At 42.3% G+C, this 22,346-nt stretch overlaps 1 protein-coding gene across 8 annotated transcripts in view; it reads right to left on the reverse strand.

Moving 5' to 3' along the window:
• The window catches only part of LOC146374245 (chloride channel protein 2-like), a 216,858-nt gene that overhangs the window by 167,322 nt on the left and 27,190 nt on the right, over window positions 1–22,346 (reverse strand). For 4 of the 8 annotated variants that reach the window (XM_084950686.1, XM_084950683.1, XM_084950687.1 and 1 more), the window contains exon 1: window positions 5,876–6,124. The exons of 1 other annotated variant lie outside the window; for it this stretch is intronic. In XM_084950686.1, coding sequence (XP_084806812.1) covers window positions 5,876–5,926 — 51 coding nt within the window. In that variant the 5' untranslated portion in view covers window positions 5,927–6,124. Of the gene's footprint in view, window positions 1–5,875; window positions 6,126–22,346 lie in introns of those variants that run through there. 3 more of the 8 variants (XM_084950681.1, XM_084950685.1, XM_084950680.1) reach the window with 1 other exon arrangement.

Genomic DNA, 22,346 nt, shown 5'->3' on the forward strand with positions numbered 1-22,346 from the left:
GGGGTCATCTTGAAAGAAAGACAGATGTGAAATGTAAAAGTGAGATCACTGAGTTCACGTGGACACAAAACAACATTGTGATATTTAGAATCCCCATAGATCATTCCCTATATGCCCATATGTCGTCAGTACAAACAATAGCAGTCAGAAATATAGTTTTAAATAGTTCTATATAGCATTATTCCTTTTACCTCTCCTTCAGGGTCAACAGCTTGATCTGAACGTCAAAAGCCAAATGGTTCAAATAATATTTACATTTTTTTTTTATACTGTACACACTATATGGTGACAATACTTATCCTTAGTCAGGTACTCGAACCACCTCAACTGGCTCCTTTCAATGTGGAGGAGCAGCGGCTCTACTCTGAGCCCCTCCCAGATGGCTGAACTATCTCAACCCATCTCTAAGGGAGAGGCCAGCCACCCTTTGGAGGAAGCTCATTTCTGCCGCTTGTATCCGCGATCTCGTTCTTTCGGTCACTACCCACAGCTTGTGACCATAGGTGAGGGTAGGGACGTAGATCGACCGGTAAATTGACAGCTTCGCTTTTACACTCAGCTCTCTCTTCACCACAACAGACCAGTACAGCATCCGCAGCACCAATCCGTCTGTCGATCTCCCGCTGCCTTCTCCCATCTCTTGTGAACAAGACCCCAATAAACCCTACCTCTGCAAGCCTGCACACACACAGACACTATTACAGGCCAACACAGTTAAAAGGTATGTAGTGCAGCACCGTAGCAAAACTCAAGGTTTCCTAATTGCTTTTGGCTAGAGAACTGTTCCTGTCATCTTATTACAGGCAGTTTCATACCACTCTTTGCAGTCAAGTGAATGTGCTTTGTGTTTTATATTTGTTATCCATTCTTTTTTCTTTTTCTTTTCTTTTTTTTTAAATTGACATCACCTTGTTGAGAGTCTCTAATCAGCTCTGCTGAATCTCCCGTATTTGCCTAAGATCTGTTTTTGATCTCTTCTCTGATCCATATTTGTTAAGGACTCAAGAGGAGTAAGAAAAAAATAAAAAATTGTGTGGCACTAATCACAAGACACGCCTCAACACTAAAAACTGCCTCATCCTTTTAATCTAATGGCCTATCGAGCTTAACCTTTCCCTCCCGCCATCTCTGGGTGATTAATAATCAACACAACTCGGCCTGCGTGATCAATGCATCTTAGAACAAAGCGTAAGTCGCACAAACACATCCCAGCTTTTGTTTTACCTAAAAAGGCCCGGCCAAATGCACTGTTACTATGTGTAGTTTCGTCATTAACAGGTTTAAGAATTTTTCTTTTGTGAAACCATCCTCAAGAGCCCTCAACACCAAGAGGCAAATCCATCACAAGTGTTTGTGAAAGAGTAAATACAGGTGGACACATCAGTTTATGAAAGTGAAAAGAAACTAAATGCTTGATCTCTTGTGACAGAAAGAAAACTTGTTAGAGGCTTTTGAAGCTTATCTGCAGTTAGAGCCAGCTTAGGTTATGCAAACAGCCCTTTCTGCACACAGTCAAAAGCAGGGGGTCAAGTAGCTCTTGACCTGTCTGCAAAAAGAAAAAGAAAAAAAGAAGAAGAAAAAACTTCACCCACAAGGCATAATGAAGCAGAGAGAGATCCAGTAAAGGGAAATTTCCACTGTGAATGCTGGGAAGCAAGCTGCAAACAAAAAATTACCACAGCGAGGTGAAAGACACAAGGTTACAAATGATTCTGTGTCACAGCAAGACAAATGGACACAACCCACAGAGCCACCCCACAAACACAGGGAAATATGGACTCGCAAATTATGAAGCCTCCATACTTCTTTAGCTGACACTTTCACTTCCTCATCATTTTCAAAAAAGCCTTCGGTCAGTGTAATAATGGCAGCACATTCCCAATCAGAAGACCTGCTGTCACAAAATACGCCTGCCCGTAACTTCCCTTCCAATGAAACAGTCTGACTGAAATAAGGTTCCAGCATTGCCTTTGTAGCATCCTGTATCACCATAGACAAGCGCAATCAGTGACCATCTTTAACTCTGTATTCGCTTGTTGTCCTATCACTCATATCTGAATTACTGAACATGCACGCCCAACAACCACACCGATACGGGTTCTGGAATAGCTGGTCGTAAGCCTGCACACATACCATGTCACACTGTAATAGCAAGCCATCAAAGCCAGTGAGTGAGATAAAAGGGCAAAGGTGGTGATCAGCTGGCTGTCCACAATGTTAGGACTCTAACGTCTAACAATGGCACACCTTTATACACTACACAATTTACTCAGTCACTTAGTGGGGAAAGTTGCCCATTCAGTGCTGCCAATTCCACATTAAGAGATGCTGAAAACTTTTTTCAACACTAGAATATCAGGGTGAGAAGCAGCGTCTTCCAGTCAGACTTTACCAGAATCAGTGCAGGAGTGTACCCGTCAAACATTTTATAATAGGTCACGTTCCAATATGAACATCTTTGACACTCTACAGAAAATGTATCTTTAAAGTTTCCTGCTTTATATTAGTTTGTAGTCAAGCCATCTCTGGACTCTTAGCCAGCGCTACCCTTAGCTTTCATAGCCTCTAAGCCAAGCCTCTGCTGATTTCATTATTTTCATCTAATAGTAAAAATACATGATCCAATGCGTAGACGTCTCATTGTTATGTGGACAGTGACTTTTTTTGGACTAAAAAAATAAATTTAAAAAAAAAAGGAACGTTTTGATAAAAGCAGTGTTATTGGGAACATTTTTCTTTAGAAGAAGAAGAACTGTTTTTCATCTGTTTTTTCTGGCCCCTGATTGTTCTTTGAAGACTTCGAAATCTTGAAAAGCAGAAAAGTAGTAAATAGACAACATATCTGATAGCGTAGGGTTAAGGTTAGAAATATTTAAGTCTCAGGGGGTTCATTTTTTTTTAAATGAATAAATAACATACGTGTTAGCATCTTGCAATTATCATAATGCAACGTGATGGAATCTCTTGTTGCCACCAACTCCCTTTAAAACTCTAATTTAAACTCCAGATTGCAACAGAGACACTTTCCATTATGTCCTTTGTTCAGGGTTATTTTTCGAATCTTTATAGCTGCAGGAGACATTACAACACTTTCCGTAACTTTATTAGCATTCCTCGTGACGAGTAAACCAACTGTTTTAGCGCCTCCAAGAAGCTCGCGTGTCACTCCGTGTTTGGCACCAGTGTGATCGTTCTGTTAATTATTACATGTTCGCACAGTTTTGCAAATAAATTGGAGCAACACCGACAAACAGGATTTCACTTTATTGCTTATGATAGCGGTCGCCACGGAAAATGTCATAAATATCAGTCTGTGACATCTGATAGGCTACTCACACCACTGTACAAGACCTATTAAAACCTTACGTTTGAGCTAAAAAAAAAAAAAAAAAGGAAAAATCTAAACCCTTAAACTGCCATCAAACAGTTTTGTTACAACTTCTTGGAAGAAGAAGTCTTTAACATTTGCTCAGTTATTTATTCTCTTGCTCATTTCATAAATGATTTGCTAATGTTAACCTTGCAATTGACAGTTATGAAGGTCAAAAATATTACTTCTTGACTGAAGGTGTCATTTGCTGATAATTCGTGCAACAAAAGATGTGCGTATGCTTACGTAACTTTATACACTAGATTCACACCATGTACCATTCAAACACGCGCAAATGTAACTTTATGTTCTTGAAGAAACAGCCGAAAATCAGCTACACGCACAAACTGACGTGTTAGTCTGATGTTAGCCGACAATATGTTGAGGCTGCTTTTCTGCCAGTGTTTCTGTACAGCCAGCCTTTCAGCCTTCCTAACAGCCAAACTACACTGGCCTCTTTGAGCATCCACTGCCCACAACAAAACCCACACAACCACCACGACTGCCAATATTGCACAAAGACACCATGTTACTACAACCCACGGCGAGGGGATGGGGGGCAGAGAGAGGACTCATTTATGATAAAAGAGGTTATTCGCACACTGGAGCTATTTTTATTTGATTCCATTTCACAATTTTTGTTCCTGTAACAATCTTCTATATGCTGTGAAGTAAGCAGAGATTAACAAAGGAAGTAGTCTGAACACGTTTTTTCTTCCTCCCTCTTTCTTTCCGAGAGCTGAAGGAACGGGCACGAGACCCTGCCAGGGTGACAGAGCGTCCAGCGCTGAATCAGCGGGTCGCAAGTTGTGTAATCTCACACACAAACACACACACACACACAGATTAGCAGAGGCAGGGTGGACAGAGCCGAGTGTGTCTGTGTGTGCGTGTTTGTGCAAAGAAACTTCAAGAAAAAAGAAACAGAGGCCCAAACAAGTGTTACAGTTGTGGCTCCTCTTAATTTAAAGCCTCAGTGCTGCTGAATGGATCCAGTTGGCCTATAAGACGAGTCTCTTCAAACAGCCAATTCTTTAGGCTTGACCAAAGTTTTGTTTTTGTCAGGAAAAGTACACACACACACACACGAGGGGGACTCTCAGCTTAAAGCCTGCCCTGTAACCATTCTGAGGGATGTGCTCAAATTTACCAATTAAAAGCCCTCACTTAGTCCTCTTATGGAGTGGGAACCTACAGGCCCTGATCTCTATACATTTGAGGCCCTGTGGCATTAAAATGTGTGGGAGCCCCCTGCTGTTTAAATCAGGTCTAAAAGCAGTCATCCAAAGCTGCATGAAGACTTTCTAGGACTTCTGACAACTGCTTGTGTAATGTGTAATAAAAAAAAAAGCAAGATAAAGAAGATGGCCTACAATAACAATGGTGAGCCAGATGTGGGTGCTGCACGAGACACTTGCACAGCTGCCAGTTGCATCACAACCTGCTGTGTGCATGCACACAGCAGGTTGCTTCTGCACCCAAGCCGCTAATCAACGATGAATTGATCCATTGTCTGATGCTGGTGGTTGTATACACATCCAGAGCTCCTGACACTACCAGTAATCCCTATGACACGTGCATGTTTACCCAAACTATCTAACAGGCATTTAATTTATTTGCCAAATGGCGCTTGCATTGTAGCAATTTAAATCTTGACAAAAAGCTGTCCAGCAAGATTCATTTACTTATTGGCAGTCAGATATGCATTGCAAATTTTACATTTAGCTAATAAAGCATCTAATAGTACGGTTGCGTTCATCGGTTGGAAATGGATGCAATATTGTTTGATGCAAACTGGTATAATTTGTATGCCGAATTAATAAACTCACTTACACATTAAAACTGCAATTAAGTAAGTAACTTCTTATATGGTATTATGACAATACAGACGAGTCTTACGGCCAGATTATTTTTTTTAACAGTGGAGTTTGGCTGAATTCTTGCGTGGGTGTTATCGGCTGCTACCTGTTGACAGAGCCAAATCCAGATGTTCGGACAAACACCTTTACTTCCAGAGCTACAGCGAAGCCGCAAGCCGGAGAAATTCAGTGTGTGGTGTTCACCAGTTTAGGAATTAGCTCATGTTAATTCACAAGAATACATGACTTGCAATTACGGAATTAAGGACACATTAGCCGGACACAGCAGGCTTCCGACACCCCAAACCTCGACCATTCACGTGAGAACACCCGGAGGTTGAACTTCGTTTAAAATGTGACCATTTATACTTAAAACTTGTGTTTTCTACCGCATACACACTCCACAAGAAATTTCCACAGTCACATAGGCACACCGTTGAATTCGGCACGTACATACTGCCCCCCACTTCATTCATCTCTATTCCAGCTTTTGGCCACACTTGGCTCACACGTTGCTCTTTATCGTTATTTCCAACAGTTTAACGAGCAAAAAGGGCACACGGTGGCTTCTCCGCCAACCCAAGAGAAGTGGACGCACTGTCGAACAAGGGAACAAAGTTCAGAGTGGTGACAAGCGAAGACTTACAAGAGTTTGTTCATACTGCAGCGCCCGCTGATCTGACCCGTCTCCTGCCATGGTTCAGCTCGCGGTTTTCAGGTCGCCAAGTGAAAGGAAAAGCCGACAGCGCTATTGCTCTGTGTTCTCACTGATTAAAGCATTAGATTTACTGTAGTTTCTGTTAAGGAGTTCACAAACGGAACTCCAAGTAAAGACTGTGAACTGGTTACAGTAAGTTCCTTCATTTTATAGCCTCAAGTTCTCAACAAGATAGAAGGCTGAGGCGGAGCTTTGGTTTGCTAGTTTAAGTGGGAGGTGTCAGTCAAGCCAGAAGGAACCTTTCGGTTGTTCATAGTTTTTCTTTTACCTTTAATCCTTTATTTTCTTTAGATAAAAATTAAAACCAAAACAAAACAGTCTAGTTTAGTATATATGCTTGTGTTGTTGTTGTTGTGTATGTAATCAGGGAATTCATTAAAGGTTAAATAATATGAGTATTTTTTTAATTAAAGCCTTCTGAGCTTCTTCAGGACCAAAACAAAGGACAATCAATCTAACCGTGTTCATAAGGAACGGTGCTGCAGTCATATGATAGAGCTCCTAATGACTCCTCATCTCACAGCAAACATTTAGACTTATAACAGGAAATGCACAGGTTAAAGTGTGCCCCACAGTGTCTGAATGCACAATAACAGAGCCCTGGGACTGAACAAAATGTGACAATTTTTAATGTTAGAAATAGAAATGTCTGCATTTCGGTGGGGGGACAAAGCTCTTTTGAGTTAAGCATTCAATTGTGCTCTGAAAAAATAACTCAGACAGATCTACGGTGTAGGAATGCACAATTTTATGCTCACAAATCACAATGGGCATTTTCAAAATTACTGAGGTTAAATCAGTGAATGATGCAGGCTGCCTGAAACACAGTATGTGTGAAATGTTCGCTTTGGTGTCATATCTCTATACTAAATAGTGAAATCTATATCTCATTTTAGCTATTTATTTCTGCATTAAGCTAGCTGCTACAAACACAATGCACCAGTGATAGGACAGGTGTTCTACAAGGAATGCAATCTCTGAAATATCTCTGACACAGATGAATCCATCTTTTTTTTTTTTTTTTTTAAGTATGATTAATGCAAGTTTTTCCCTGACATGACCCAATCTTTAAAGGTTGCTTAAACCCTGATGTATCGCATCGCAGAGATGTCAGCTAAAGTTAAAACATTGTCAGGCTGTATTCTCAATATGAACTGGAACCACATCGAGTCCAGAATTTGTACCTAATTCGCGTTACTGTTTAGCCTGTAGTTACAAGACCAGAGATGATGCTGTTTAGAAGCATTAGGTTAGGTAGAAATCGTCTGTTAGGAAGTAAATAATTTTAAAAGTACATAGAAGTATGTAATCCTGGTTGGGGTGGACAACTACACTTAATGTTTTTGGTAAAATGCTACAACCTTGTGGTGAAAGTTTCCATTTAATATTGGTTTCCATTTAAATGTATTTGATAAGGTAGCTGAAAACCTCTGAAGATTTGTTTGGCCTCTAACTGCACTTTCAAAAAAATTTGTGTTTAAGTGACTATCTGCAGATATAATTCATGGTGACCTAATGCGATCTATCTGATGGTTTTGCCACATATTTACTACAGTATTTGAGGCTTTAGTGAAGTATTATACCATAATTATACCAGCTGACCTGTCAATACTGACAACCAACAAGCTACACTGTGTGAAGTATTCATTAAAATTCCATGTGCCTTAATATACCCTGTCTTATGGTAGTCCATCTAACTGATGCATTTCACTCTCTTTTAAGGGATGAAAGATATGACATTTTCACAAAGCTACACTGCCAGCGAGAGTAAAATTTGGAGCAGTTCATTAAAATCTCTAAGATTATGTAATCTAATCCTTTTTCCATTTTCTGAGTCCAGGAGGAAGTGTAATTTTATTTTGCCATTGTTTTATACATAATATTTACAGACACAGCAAGCTACTTTATTCAAATCTATTAACATTCTGTATATTTTCTTAATATTTGTTACTTGCTAGCACAAATGCTAACATGCTAAAGTAGAAAACTAAAATGGTTCATATTATAAAAAAAGAACTATTCCAAATGTTGCAAACATCAATATGTTGCCAGTGCAGACATGTTTGCATGCTAGGATGCTAGAACTTTAACTATAAAGCTGCATCAACACAAGGATGACAATGAGGGATTCACTCATCATGTATCACTTTGAAGGTGATGGTTAGTCTCTATTGGACATTCCAGCCTGTGGCTACCCAGGTAACCCTCTTATGTATTTGCTGGCAGGTTATCTGTGAGTCACCGGTATCGTGCTCTCTCATCAGCAGTCGCTTCAAATACTTGTCTCAAAGTTTATCTTGGGACCCGCCAAATTTACATCGCCTTCTGTGTAGATGTAACCAATAGCACCACACCATTGGATTACCATTTTGAACCCACCAAGCTAGCCAACTTTGAGGGTTCAAATTACCGTTGACTTTTTCTTTTTCTTTTTTAAAACAATAAAACCAATTTTCTACCCCAATTCAGATTTATGTTTTATATTCCTTGGGGAGAGGAAACATCTGTAACAGTTGTATGTTTTGTTGTTTGTTTTTTTAATGCTTGGAGACAGAGCATTTGGCTTTGGAGTAGATTCAAACCCAGCAATCACCTGCTTACCCCAGTGAGCAATAGCAGTGCCCGGGATGTTTGATTTTGCCTTTTTAGCTGGTGTTACCATGTTAGGATAAGAAAGCTTCTCTCAACAGATGGCACTCTCAAGCTGCAAGCTCATAAAGTCCCCAGTCTGTCTAAACCTATAAGACAGATTGCTTTCACAGTACTCACTACTAAATATTTCCTTGTTATTGTTTTCTTTAGGTGGTGAATCAGCTGAAGCACTAGGTATTTGTTGTTTGCGCTGCACAAGGGAGTGATCCATTTCTGCCTTCATTAACCATCTTGCCATCAGTCAGAGTCTTTAGAAATTAGCGAATTTTGTTTAATTGTATGCTATACAGCAACTGAGACTTAAACCCAATAGGAAAATGTTTTTCCAGTTAATAAATCTAGTAAAAAAGTAACCTAGTGGCTTTTGTCAAAGACTTCGATACAATGTGACTTATTTTTTGCAGTCGCCCCCTTTTGGCAAATTCAGGCACTTCTACTAGGTTTCATTTTGTAGCACCAGAAACTACATCCATCATTATTATACAGTTTATAGAAGAATGATCATGTTTGCATTGTAATTTTGAGGATGTTAGCACTGTGATACTGGCATTTACTGTTTTTCCTCTGAGGTACAGACTCACAGAGTTTTGAGTCTGGCTGTAGATGTTCAGTCTTGTTAAGTAAGACACAAAGACACAATATCCCATTCTGCTTATTGTTTTGGAATAAGATACTCTCACATAAAAGAATCACATCTGAAAGATTATGCCTTGAAATAAAAGATAGAAAGTTATTGATCTGAGCCGAAACCACAGACAATCAGATCAATGCAGAGAAAGCTCACTCTCACTCGGTATCACTTGAACAAACCTTTTCATGTGCAGAGGTTAACCATTCTAAAGATATTAACTGCTATCCAGTCGAACAAAGATAACTCTTCCTGAGGTCAATAATGTGTTAGATTTAATTTGTCTTCAGGAACTTGATACTGAGAAACTCAGGTGTTTGATGTTCTTTTGCAGTGATGTGAAACAAATACTAGGAACCTATTCATAGCTGTCAGCGGGGAGTCCAACCTGAGATGAAACTCTACAAAAATACACACTTGAGCTCACTGCTGTTGGACAGAAGAGGTTAATCATTAGAATAGCACTGCTTTGTGTGAATCTTGTTTGAAAGCGACAACCTTTGTAGATTCAGCTCCTATCTTGTGGAGCTGCTGTTTTTAAGGTTACGCAAGGGTTCACATTCTTGAAACTCATGACTCACAATGGAAAATGACTGGAGGTATGTGATAAGCAGAAACACCAGCTGATCAACAGCAGTCATCCATCTATTTTCTACCACTTATCCAGATCTGGGCAGTGATGGCACAAAACATTTATTGAGGGATCTATCTTCCCTACTACATCCTCCATCTCTAATCAGAGTGAACCGAGGTATTTCTAGGGCATCTGGAGTATAAGTAATGCCTCTGGGTCTCTGGCCTCTGCCTGGTTCACTTGTTGTATTTGAGAGCGTCCAGAATACTTTCACAAAAAAAAAATCAACCACTTGTGCAGTTAAATTTGTCTAGTTATCATCCAAAGTGCATGTTTGTTAGTAAGAGCTGAAAGGAGTCACAGGTCTGAAAATGGTGACAGCTGAAAAACAAAACTGGAGCCTTTAAAACAGCACGCCACGCACCAAAACGGTGCCTATGCCCCTTTTTTGTTATATTAATCTGTTTTGAGGAGGGTTGGCTAAACTGTCATGAAATGCAGACTCTGACACAGATGGGTGAAATTGAAATGTATTGTAGGTTTTTGTTTTTCTTTTTTCTTTTCTTGTGTCCCGTTTGGATCTTTAGCCATCAGAATTGTTGTCTTAAGGCCAAGAAAGATGCCAAGCGGATTTATTTTACCAAGTGGATCATCATGGCCTTGCCATATTGGTCCATTTGATTGACCTTTATTATAATTATGAATTTATTTTATTTTCGGTTGCTCCAAACGGGACAGACATGACTGGGGGATAGGACAGGGAGAAAGAATGAAAGAAAGAGAGGGAGAGAAAGAAAACCAAAGGGGAGAAGAGACAGTGAGAAAGGGGGGAAGAAAGAAAGAAAAACAAACAAAACACCTGGATCACCTGTATGGAGAAAAAAAACAGAAGAGAAAGCAAACAAAAAAAAAGAGCAACATAATAAAAAACAGCACCATCACAATAAACTAGCCAGCAGTAGATAACAGTAGATACTAAATATTAAACGATATTGTGCAGCACGCAAGATAGACAGCGCACAATGTGCTTTGAGGCAGCAGCCAAGAAAGGTGTAGTCCGCGTCTGTGAACACCCGTGTGTACACCTGTGTGCATACCTGTGTGGATCAGCATGCTTGTATTCCAAAGGTTTCTCCATGTAACGATCTGCTAGGGAGTGTGGGGAGCCATAGCCCCATCCACCAGGGTATGAAGCAGGTATGGAGGAGATCCAGGCCCCAGATATCCAGAGGCCCCAGAGTACAAGGACCCGAGGAGGACCACCAAAAGGGGGGGAACCGTGCCACCCTCCTGGGAAGAGCTGAGTAGAGCCCCAAACGAGAGGTCACCCAGCAGCTACGGAGCAGAGGCCAGAGGGGGTTGCAGTGGCGTGCCCGCGGGCTCTGCCGGCAGCCAGCTGTGCCAGAGAGGACCGAGCTTCAGGCCCAGAGGCCTGAGGGCATCCCACCCCCCGGAAGGGGCCCAGCCGGGCCACAGGTGCCAGGCCCCGCCAATTGGCCACCAGGAGTGAGCCGGTACATACATGAGCGCCCAGCCCCAGACGACAAGAACCACCAACACACCAACGTCTGAGGGCATCAGCCACCGGCAGGGAGTGTGGTGAGGGGAGATAGGCCTCCGTACTTTAGAGGGCCTGAGATGTACCCAGAGAGGCTGAGTCTAAGACCCAACCTGACATATAGACACAGACAAACAGGCACACGCGGACACAAACGTGCATTCCCACCCCATATGCACAACCAAATACTCGGCACTCACCCAACGTGTAGACAGACACAAATAGACACTGCACAGACAGTCGCACTCCCCAAACATACTCTATATCCCAGGTCCAGGTACCCCCGCCCTCAGAGGGGCAAGCCGCACCTAGACCCAGGAGATGTAACCCTTCTCTCTGGGGTGGAGGCAAGCGGACCACCTCCTTATCTGCAGTAGCAGGGAGGCCCCGCATCCCAGACCCCAGTCTGACGGCCAGCACCTCCTCCCAGCCCCCCAGCCCTGACGGCTAACAGAACCGGGGTGAGTGAAGACCTCAAACCTCCCTACGCCCGCTCATATGTAGTGTTGCTGTGTGCTGTTCTAAAGTGCATTTAAAACTCAGGAGAGCATGGTAATTGCTTCCTCTCAGACAGCAGCACGGCTCCTCCCGAAAACCCTTAGTGTCTAAATGCATTTAAAATTGAGGGTAGGGCACCAGCGCCAGAGGTGGGTTGGAATACACCGACCATCCTCTGGATGCTGTAAAACGTGCCCACCCCCAAGGCCCTATATGTATGTGTTATATGAGAGTGTGAGTAATGTGGATGTCTAGGTTGCAGAATAAAATTGAGGCACAGGCGGCCAGAAGGGGACAGAGGGGGAGTGCCTCCCCTGCACCCTGGTGACATACCTGCACCCCAAGCCCTGCGTATGTGGGTGGGTGTGGTAGAGCGGGAATAGGGAGGCAGCTGAGGATGGGGAGGGAAGAAAGGGAGGGGCAAGCGGCCCCTCCCTGGGGCCAGCTCCCCCGCTGACCCCAGTAGGCACCCCCACACTCTGGAACCCACCAAGGCAAGGGGGCCCAGGCCCATCCGGACCGGGGCCCGCAGCAGCAGCACCGCCCAGCCCCACAGAGTCCGGGGAAGCCCACCTGACTCCACCCCAGAGAAAACTGCACCCACCCCATCATCCAATCATCTCCCAAACTACACAAGACAATAGACACCCAGGTTGAGTTCATTCTCCCCCTCTCCTATATCTCTCCCCCCACCTGCAGAGTGAGCTCCTGTAGTGAGGAGACCACCTGCAAAGATATAACCACCTCCCCACCAGTTAGAGAGCCCCCTAGTTGGGCCGATGCACCAGAGGTCCCCTGCACTGGGGCTGAGCCCCCCTGCACCCACCCGCCCACTGCTCCGGCGACACAACAGCCAGGACCCAAGCCCCCAAGGCCCAGCCAGCACCCCAGACCGGTGGCGGAGCTCCCCCAGACCCCCAAGCCTCCACGCCCGTCCCGGACCCTCCCAGGGGCAGCCAGGCTACCAGGCCAGTAACCAACGTCCGCCAGCACAGACCCTCCCCCATCTCCGCTGTACGCAGCCACAAGGAAAACACCATCTAAGAGCCCCCAGAGCTCCTAACCAGGTCATGGCCACATCCCCCAGGTTAGGCCCTCCAGGGAAACGTCCCTAGGGACTCCCCAGACGCCCTAAGGCAGTCCCTACCACCATATCAACCACAATAGCGAAGGCAGGACCAAACCATGACCCCCCACCCCCACTAGGTGATGAAGCCGATCAAAGGAGCCCAAAGGGATTGATCAAATGTGATGGCAGAGGCTGTATCAAGACTAATGTGATCTATTAGATGGTTTTTATATTGGTTAGAATTAAGATTATTTTTATTTTTCCAGTTAATGAGGACCATTTTCTTGGCAATGCATAGGGCCGTAAAAACAACGTGGGCTGTGTTTATTTCTGCAGTGACCTCATCCAAGTTGCCCAGCAAGCATACTAAAGGGGAGGCTGGAATGTTACATTTCAGACACTTTGATAAGTCTTCACATATCTCACGCCAAAATTTCTGAACTGGTGGACAGAACCAAAGAGCGTGGATGTAATTGTCCGGTGTATTTGCTGTGCAGTGTGAGCAGTTGTTGGAAGGCGTATAGCCCATCTTGAACATCCTATGACCAGTATAGTGCACTCTGTGTAATATTTTGTATTGTATTAATTGCAAACTGGGATTTCTGATCCATTGAAAGGTTTTTAAGCATATCTGAGACCAAAGGTTTTGGTCTAAGTTGATTGATAAATCTGCTTCCCATTTTGCAATAGGAAGGGATATTGATTCATCTATTTTAGAAAGTCTATTTTAATTTGGGGGGTTTTAGACTAAAAAATTGTACCACACTTGGTGGTGTTTGTAATTCAGCTTCACTGGGATTAAATTTCTTTTTTACTATGGATTTAATTTGTTGATATTCCAAGAATCGTTTCTTGTTGATCCCATATTGTGTAACTAGTCTGTCAAACGAAATAAAGTCTGTTCCTTCCAATATATGTTCCAAGTATTTAATTCCTTTGCAACTCCAATCTGGAAAGTTTATCATATTATTGTTTTGTAATATGTCCGGATTGTTCCAGATAGGTGTACGTTTGCATGGGATTAATGAAGACTGTCATTTTTAGAAACTCCCACCATGCTGTCAGAGAAGAGCTAATATTGATGCTTTTAAAGCATTCATGTCGTTTGATGTTTGAGCTGATAAATGGTAGGTCTGAAATTTCTAGGTTATTACATAGTGCCTGTTCTACATCTATCCAAGGTTCATCTAAGAGGGTGTGTTTAAACCATCTAGAGATTAACTGAAGCCTGTTGGCTAAAAAATAGTGATTAAAGTTAGGCAGGTCTAATCCTCCTTTATCCTTGGTCTTTTGTAGTGTTTTTAAGCTGATACGTGGGGGTTTATCTTTCCAAAGGAATTTAGAAATATACGAGTCTAGAGATTTGAACCAATCTTGTGATGGCTTATTTGGGATCATTGAAAATAAATAGTTTATTTTTGGCAAGATCATCATTTTTATAGCGGCGACCCTTCCCATGAGTGATATGGGTAAAGATTTCCATCTAGCCAGGTCGCCTTCTACTGTCTTTAAAAGTGGGATGTGGTTTAATTTAGTTAATTCTGAAAGTTTAGGAGAGACATTAATACCTAAATATTTTATATTTCCACATTGCAGTGGGGAAGGAGAAGAATTATGGAAGGAGCAATTAATCGGAAGAACTGTTGATTTTGACCAGTTAATTGAATAATCTGAGACACTTGAGAAAGAATTTATCAATGCAATTACCCCAGAGAAATTGGTTTGTGAGTTTTGGAGAAAAAGTAACACATCATCTGCATAAAGGCTGATTTTATGTTCTATATTCTTACATTTTATGCCCTTAATTGTTGTAGCCTGTCTAATTGCTGCTGCTAGTGGCTCAATAAAAATTGCAAACAGTGAAGGGGAGAGTGGGCATCCCTGTCTGGTGCCCCTCAGAAGAGAGAAGCTGGAGGATGTTTGGTCATTTGTTCTGACACAAGCTGTTGGGGAGTTATATAATATTTTTAACCAGTTTATGAAAGAGGGTCCAAAACCAAATTTGTGTAAAGTTGCAAATAGAAATTTCCAGTTAACTCTGTCAAATGCTTTTTCTGCATCTAAAGAAAATATTATGGTTTCAATGTTTTTACTGCATGAGTAGTCTATTAAATTAAGTAATCTACATGTATTTGTTGATGAGTGCCTACCTTTTATAAAACCAGTTTGGTCAGGATGAATTAAAAGGGGGGTTATTTTCTCTAATCTTTTTGAGAGAGCTTTGCAGATTATTTTAAGGTCTACATTAATAAGGGATATTGGACGATAGCTTGAAGGAAATACAGGGTCTTTGCCTGGTTTTTGTAAGAGACTGATATTTGCAGAGTTCATATTTGGTGGTAGTCTACCATTTTCTTTGATTTCCTGCAACATCCTGTGAAAAACTGGTGCCAGAATTGCCCAGAATTCTTTGTAAAAATCTGTTGGAAAACCGTCTGGACCTGGAGCCTTATTATTGGGCATACTTATCAGAGCTTCCTGGAGTTCACCTGGCATCAGTGGCGAATCCAGTGCCATTGCTTGGGTGTCTAATAATTTTGGAAGAGTTATGTTGTCGAGAAATTGATCAATTGTACGTTTAATGATTGCTTTTTAGGTTACATAGTCCAAAGGAACAACATCCAGCCGGAAAGAAGTCAAAGAGGCAGAATAAACTGAAACAGGGATAATAGGCAAACTCAAAACAAGAACAACAACAAACAAAGGATAACAAAAATAAAAGTGAGAATGGAAACTCACAGCGAAATTCCAAAAACTCCAAACACTGGGTCAAAGACCTAGGACCATGACATAAATGATGAGGCAGCTAGTCTGAAATAATTCGCACATTGTTCTTAAGGAGACAACAAAGTTTATCACAGTTTATTTTGTCATTAAAAGTCTGCAAATTAAATATGTTACCCTCAAGAAGAGCAGTTTTTCTCTGATTACCATTATGCATCTTTCTCCAAATATTGCCCCTGTAGTACCTTGATGGAAATGCATTATTAAAACTTAGTGAAACTTGCTGATTTAAGTCACATTTTTTCAGTTTAGAGATTTTACTGCCATGTACAGGTATATCATTTTACACAGAACAAGATTTGGGGCTAGGTCCAAATTCAGTCTAAACAGTTTATGTAGAATCTTGTCCAATGTCCATATTGTATCTGGCTATCACGTATACATCTGAATAATTTTTCTTCATTTCTATTGTTGCTGACGAAAATGGAAATATAACTTTCAGTCTTTTATTGAGATATGTCTTTGAAAGATTTCAAGAATTCATCTTTTTTGTTTTTGCACTCTTTTTATTTGCCATTCTTAAACCACATTAAATAATAAAGCTGGCACTGCTGTTTCCGCTCTCTCTCTCAGTCTCTCTGTTTAGAACAACCTTATCTTAATATCCTCGTGTTCATTTTACCTTAGTCTAAATCAGGGGTCGGCAACCTTTCTGATGATGAGTGCCATCTAAAACTTCCTCAGCAGTCAATATGCCATATGATTGCATTAGCAACAAATTTAATAGCGCTCTATATTAACAGTTACACACTATATAGAACAACTTTATAGAATTATATTTGTTCACATATGTTGGCAGCTATCAGTGAATGGTTATCACCTATTTTGAAACAAAAAAAGACACTTTTTATCCATAACAAGAACAGTAAATGAACTGTACAACAGAAAATGCAAAAATGCTATTTATGGTCTTCTCACAACAATGATAAGAAAAATAAACTGGGCCAATATGGCATGTTTGTTAATACAGAGATACACATGTTAATGTGATCTATCCTCTCCCACTCAGAGACACAGGTCTCCGAGTGTCCAGCATTCAGATAGCTACCCGAGGACACTCATGTGAGAGAAAATCTGCTCACACAGATATGTAGAGCCAAATACTGTCAACAAGGCCTTTGCAATGTTCTGAAGACAGTTAAACTTGTCAGGTAGTGATGTCCAGCAGGTGAAAATGCAAGCTCCATGAACACGCACAGCTATGGATTCCAGCTGCGTTCATAGTTCTGCAAACTTTGACCCCCACAGAGTTGAGGTTTTCACTTCAATCAGCTGCATTTTGATGTCGCATTAACTGGCATTAACTCAGCCAGTTAATGCGAGACAAATCCAGCTGCTCATTAAAGCTTTCTGGTTTGATCAGAAAAGAAAACATTGGTCCATACGCCTGAAAGTCCTGAAAGCGCATTGTGAATTCTGTCTCGAGTCTACGGATGTAGCTGTGTATTTCCACGTTGCTGATGCTGCACTGAGCAGACAGCTCCTAAAGCATTTGAAGTGTTGGAATGTGGAAATTTCAACATCGCTTGCAAAAACTGCCAGCTAGCAACGTCCCTCTCACCGGTAGGCTAAAGGCTAGATACCGTCATTAAGAAGCAGCACAACTAATGTGTGTATGTGAGCTAATTTGTGATGTGCACCGCTGGCCCGGCCATTTATTTTTTAATGCACCTTCTCAGATTAATTCACTGTGTGTCGTGCCCAGGGCTGGACTGGGACAAAAAAATGGGCCTTTGACTAGAGACCGGCCCACCAGGTATTACAGGGAAAGCCATAAAGCCTTTGAATGAAAACAAACACTGTTGTGACAGTGATGTGCACTGTCTTGTTGGTATATGTATGATTTCTATGCATTTTATATCAGATAAAAACTTTGGTTGTAAGATTCAGATAATTATTTATTAAAAGCGAGACATTTTAAATGAGAATAAGAAAGAAAAGTATTTCTTTGTGCCCCCCTTTTCCTGTTAATGCCCTACCTGGCCCCCTGGCAAAACTTTGCTAGATCCGCCCCTGCACAGTTACCAGCTGTCAGCTACATAGAAAAGGATCCTGGTGTTATTAGTCTCTCAGAAACAGTTCATAACTTCCCTTCAATTCATTCATGTCACCTAAAAGGTAAACCTGTTTCTCCATCACCTGTTCAGCTCTGATGATTCAGTAAGGACATCTCCTGGTTTCATCTTCATGTTTCCCTCTCACCACATATCCAAACCAATATCATGACCACCAGCTTTTACAGCTGTGGCTCCAGCAAACATCAGCTGATCCTAGAAATTAATATTAAATAAATTCTAACAACAGCTGATCAAGCTTAAACGTGCTGCTGTTGTTTAGCACGACATCCGCTGGTTTCCTCTTTCTGGCACAAAGTGGGAGATAAACCAACAAGAGAGAAAAGCCGATCAGCTGATCATTGAACAGTTTCATTATTGAAGTAGCAATAGGAGAGGGAGTGGAGAGAGAGCTGCAGCGTAAAGACAAAGAATAACTCCAGCTTTGCGTCTTTTTTCCATTGTAGGTGAAGTCCGGGACAAACTGTGTTCCTTCTCAGCTCAATGCGAAACGTGTAATATTTTCTCTGAATACGGGACAATTTAGTTTTTTACGGGACGGTTGGCAACTCTACTAACTAACCTTATGAATAAAATAAAGTTCACTATCAGTAACATCATAGCACCCACCCAGCTGTATAGAAACTCCGTCGTGCTAGGTAGAACGCAGTACGAGTTATTGTAACTGACTGTAAAAAGTCAGCACAACGAAAATAAACTACACCTAAACTTGGTTTATATCTGACCCAGATAGACTGCAGGTCATAACTTCTTACCTGAAGTTCAGTTCACCTGACACTCGGACTGGCGGCCGCCTCCGGTCTCTCCTCCTCCTGTCTCCACTTTCCCTCATCCATCTGCTGGCCTTTGTGGAAGCTCCGCCATAGCCACCACCAAACAACTGACTTATTTTTACACATCGGCCATCATCTGGCCAATCCACCACCTTTCATTGTTTATACCGTTACAAAAAAATAAATAAATAAAAATCATCGGCCTCGGTGATTTTGCCTGTGGAAGCTAGCTGGACAGATAACTGTCCAGCTAGCTTGCACTTGAGAGTAACTGTGCCTAGGACTTGATCTTCGTGCCTCCGAAAGCAACGACCTGCAATGACCTGCAATTCCAAGTTGTAAAACACGATGTCCAATCCATTATCGGATTAAAGGACAGTGTGCTAATGAAACTGGTTAGTTTCAGCAAGGAAGTCTACCATGTTGACACAGATCAGGATGAGACACTGGCACAGAAAGTGTTTCACGAATACGTAGACCTGTTTAAAGATGAAGTTGGTGACTTATTGTAACCTACTCAATGAAACTCACTCCAAATGTGTCACCTGTCGTCAACCCTCCAAGGCGCGTTCCTGTTCCCATGCAGAAAAGAGTTAAAGAGGAATTACAAAGAATGCAGGCCTTGGGAGTAATTGAACCAGTGGAGGAGCCCACAGAATGGCTATCCAACATGGTCGCAACACACAAATAGAATACCAATGATGTTCGTATCTGCATTGATCCAAAGGATCTGAACAAGGCACTAATACGACCTCACCATCCCATGCGAACTGTGGAGGAAGTAGCTGTTCATATGTCTGGAGCAACCATCTTCTCAGTCCTCCTCAGAGCTCCTTCTAGCAAATCAAACTAGATCCTGCCTCATCTCTTCTCACTACATTTGCAACACCTTTCGGCAGATTCAAATTCGTGAGGGTGCCCTTTGGCATCAACACCGCTTCTGAAGTCTTCCAGAGAGCCATGGAACAGATATTCATGGGATATCCATGCGCAGTGATTGTGGACGACATCCTAGTGGGAGGCAAAGGAATAGAGGAGCATGACAAAAATTTGAAAAAAGTCCTGGAGCGGGCCAGACAAGTAAAACTCAGACTGAATCCAAAAAAGTGCAAGTTCAGACTTAAAGAAGTGAGCTACGTGGGACACATATTCACTGACAAAGGACTAAAAGCAGATCCAACTAAAATCACCGCAATCAATGAAATGCCACCACCAGAGGACAAGACGTCTCTCCAGCGTTTCCTGGGAATGATCAATTACCTCATTGGGGGATCGTGGCTCAAGGCTGGTCAAGAGTTGGGAGTTCGCCTTGTAATCGGAAGGTTGCCAGTTCGAGCCCCGGCTCAGACAGTCTCAGTCGTTGTGTCCTTGGGCAAGACACTTCACCTACCGCCTACTGGTGTTGGCCAGAAGGGCCCATGGCGCGATATGGCAGCCTCGCTTCTGTCAGTCTGCCCCAGGGCAGCTGTGGCTACAACTGTAGCTTGCCTCCACCAGTGTGTGAATGTGTGTGTGAATGGGTGGATGACTGGGTGTGTAAAGCGCTTTGGGGTCCCTAGGGGGGACTAGTAAAAGTGCTATACAAATACAGGCCATTTACCATTTACCTGGGCAAGTTCATCCAACTGTCAGCACCACTTCGTCAGTTGCTTCACAAGGATGTGGTGTGGAGCTGAACTCAACACCACTCAGCAGGATGCTTTCAACAAACTTAAAGTGTGCCTCACAGCCCACCAGTACTTCAATACTATGACATGCACAAAACAGTGATGCTTCCCAGCATGGTCTAGGAGCTGCATGCCTTCAGGACGACAAACCTGCGGCGTATGCATCAAGAACTTTAACTCCAACAGAGAGAAGGTACGCTCAGATAGAGAAGGAGTTACTAGCTGTAGTGTTCGCATGTTACAGGTTTTATGACTACATCTACGGAAAGCCAGTGGTGATTGAAACCGACCACCAGCCTTTGGTCACAATCCAAAACAAACCTTTCCACACAGTTCCGGCACGGCTACAGCGCATGATGCTACGATTACAAAAGTTCAACTTGACTCTTGTATACAAGAAAGGCAAACACCTTTCCATTGCAGACACACTCTCTTGCACACCAACGCTGGATGAGCAATCTCTAAAGGAAGAGGGGCGCGACTTCAAGGTAATGTCACTTCAGCTCGTCTCACGCCTACAAGAGCTTGCCAAACACACCTCGAAGGTCGCTACTCTACAGACACTTGCTCGTTACATCCAGCAGGGGTGGCCAAAACAAGTGAGTAGTGTACCTATAGAAATCAAACCATTCTTCAGCTACCACGATGAACTAATCATCGACAACAATGTCATTATGAAAGGCAACAGAGCCATCATTCCAGCATCACTACATGACACCTATCTACAGGAACTACACAAGGGACATCCAGGCATGGAGTCTACAAAAAGGAGAGCAAGGGACAGTGTGGTTGACAATAAACTCTGACATTGAGAACAAAGTCAAATCATGCAGCATTTGCAACAGTCTAAAGCCTCACCAACAAAAACAACCCCTGAAACCCCAAATTCCTGATCTTCCCTGGTCCATCACAGCCACAGACATATTCGAATGGGACAACCGCCACTACCTTGTGCTCGTGGATTTGTATTCTGGATGGTTTGAAATAGATAAACTTGAAAACCTAACATTTGCCTCAGTCATTAACAAACTTAAACGCCACTTCTCAGTACATGGGATACCACAGAAACTGTACTCAGACAATGGCACCCAGTTCACCAGCCAGACCTTTCGTGAGTTTGCCACACACTGGGGATTTGTACATGTCACAAGCAGCCCTGAGTTTCCTCAGTCAAATGGACTCAGTGAAAGAGCTGTCCGGAGTGCTAAAAGACTCCTTGAAACATCAAAAAGAGATGGAATTGATTTCTATTTGAACCAGCAAGCTGCTCAGTCCATTAACACCAAACCAGGTGGTGAGATTACAAACACAGAGAGGACATGACAAGATTGGAGTTGTAAGTAAGGTATGTGCTGAACCTCGCTGTTATGTAGTTGAGTCGGATGGAAAGGAATACAGGCGCAAAGACAACATCTTCTGCCTGTGAGCGAGCCTCAACCGGAAAAGCTCGCTACAACACAAAATGAACTGGACACATTTCGACGAGCGGATGAAACTGAACCCAATAAAGCACAAACCAACAAACATGAAACAATTCAAGTTCAACTTGACCCACCACAACTTGGCACAAAACAGTCCGAACAAGTGATCACACCTACAAAATGCCAAGTACGCTCTGGTGACAACTTGTACCGAACCAGATCTGGTAGAGTGTCTAAGCACACTGATGCTGTATTTTCTGTTTTGAAATGTGTTTTCTCTCATGTTATGTTGTTGCATATTTGTTGCATTTATGACAATGATTACCGTGAATTTCATTTGACATTTGAACCTTTATTTTTTGTGTAATCCATAACCTGATAAGTTCTTCCATTACAGTGGTGTTGTTTGATTTGGGTTTGCCTAAGAAGTGCAAAACTAAAAGAGAAAAAAAAAGAATGAAAAGGGGGATGTAGATAACAGTAATGTTATCCTTGTCTATAATGCATGCCGTTGCTGCTGTTACGGAGGTTTCCAGCATATGTCGCTGTGGTTCTAACTTGCCTATGACAGTACTTCCTGTTACGAGTGCACGAACGCTCATGTTGGCTGCTAATAAACGGCTGGCATACAGTTACAGCGGACTGATTATTATAAGCAAACCTACAACGACCAAGGCAGTGTGATGGCTTGGGTGTGCAT

The sequence above is a fragment of the Perissodus microlepis genome, chromosome 14 (genome assembly GCF_051167445.1).
Source record: "Perissodus microlepis isolate ML-2025 ecotype Zambia chromosome 14, ASM5116744v1, whole genome shotgun sequence".
NCBI classification, from domain to species: Eukaryota; Metazoa; Chordata; class Actinopteri; order Cichliformes; family Cichlidae; genus Perissodus; species Perissodus microlepis.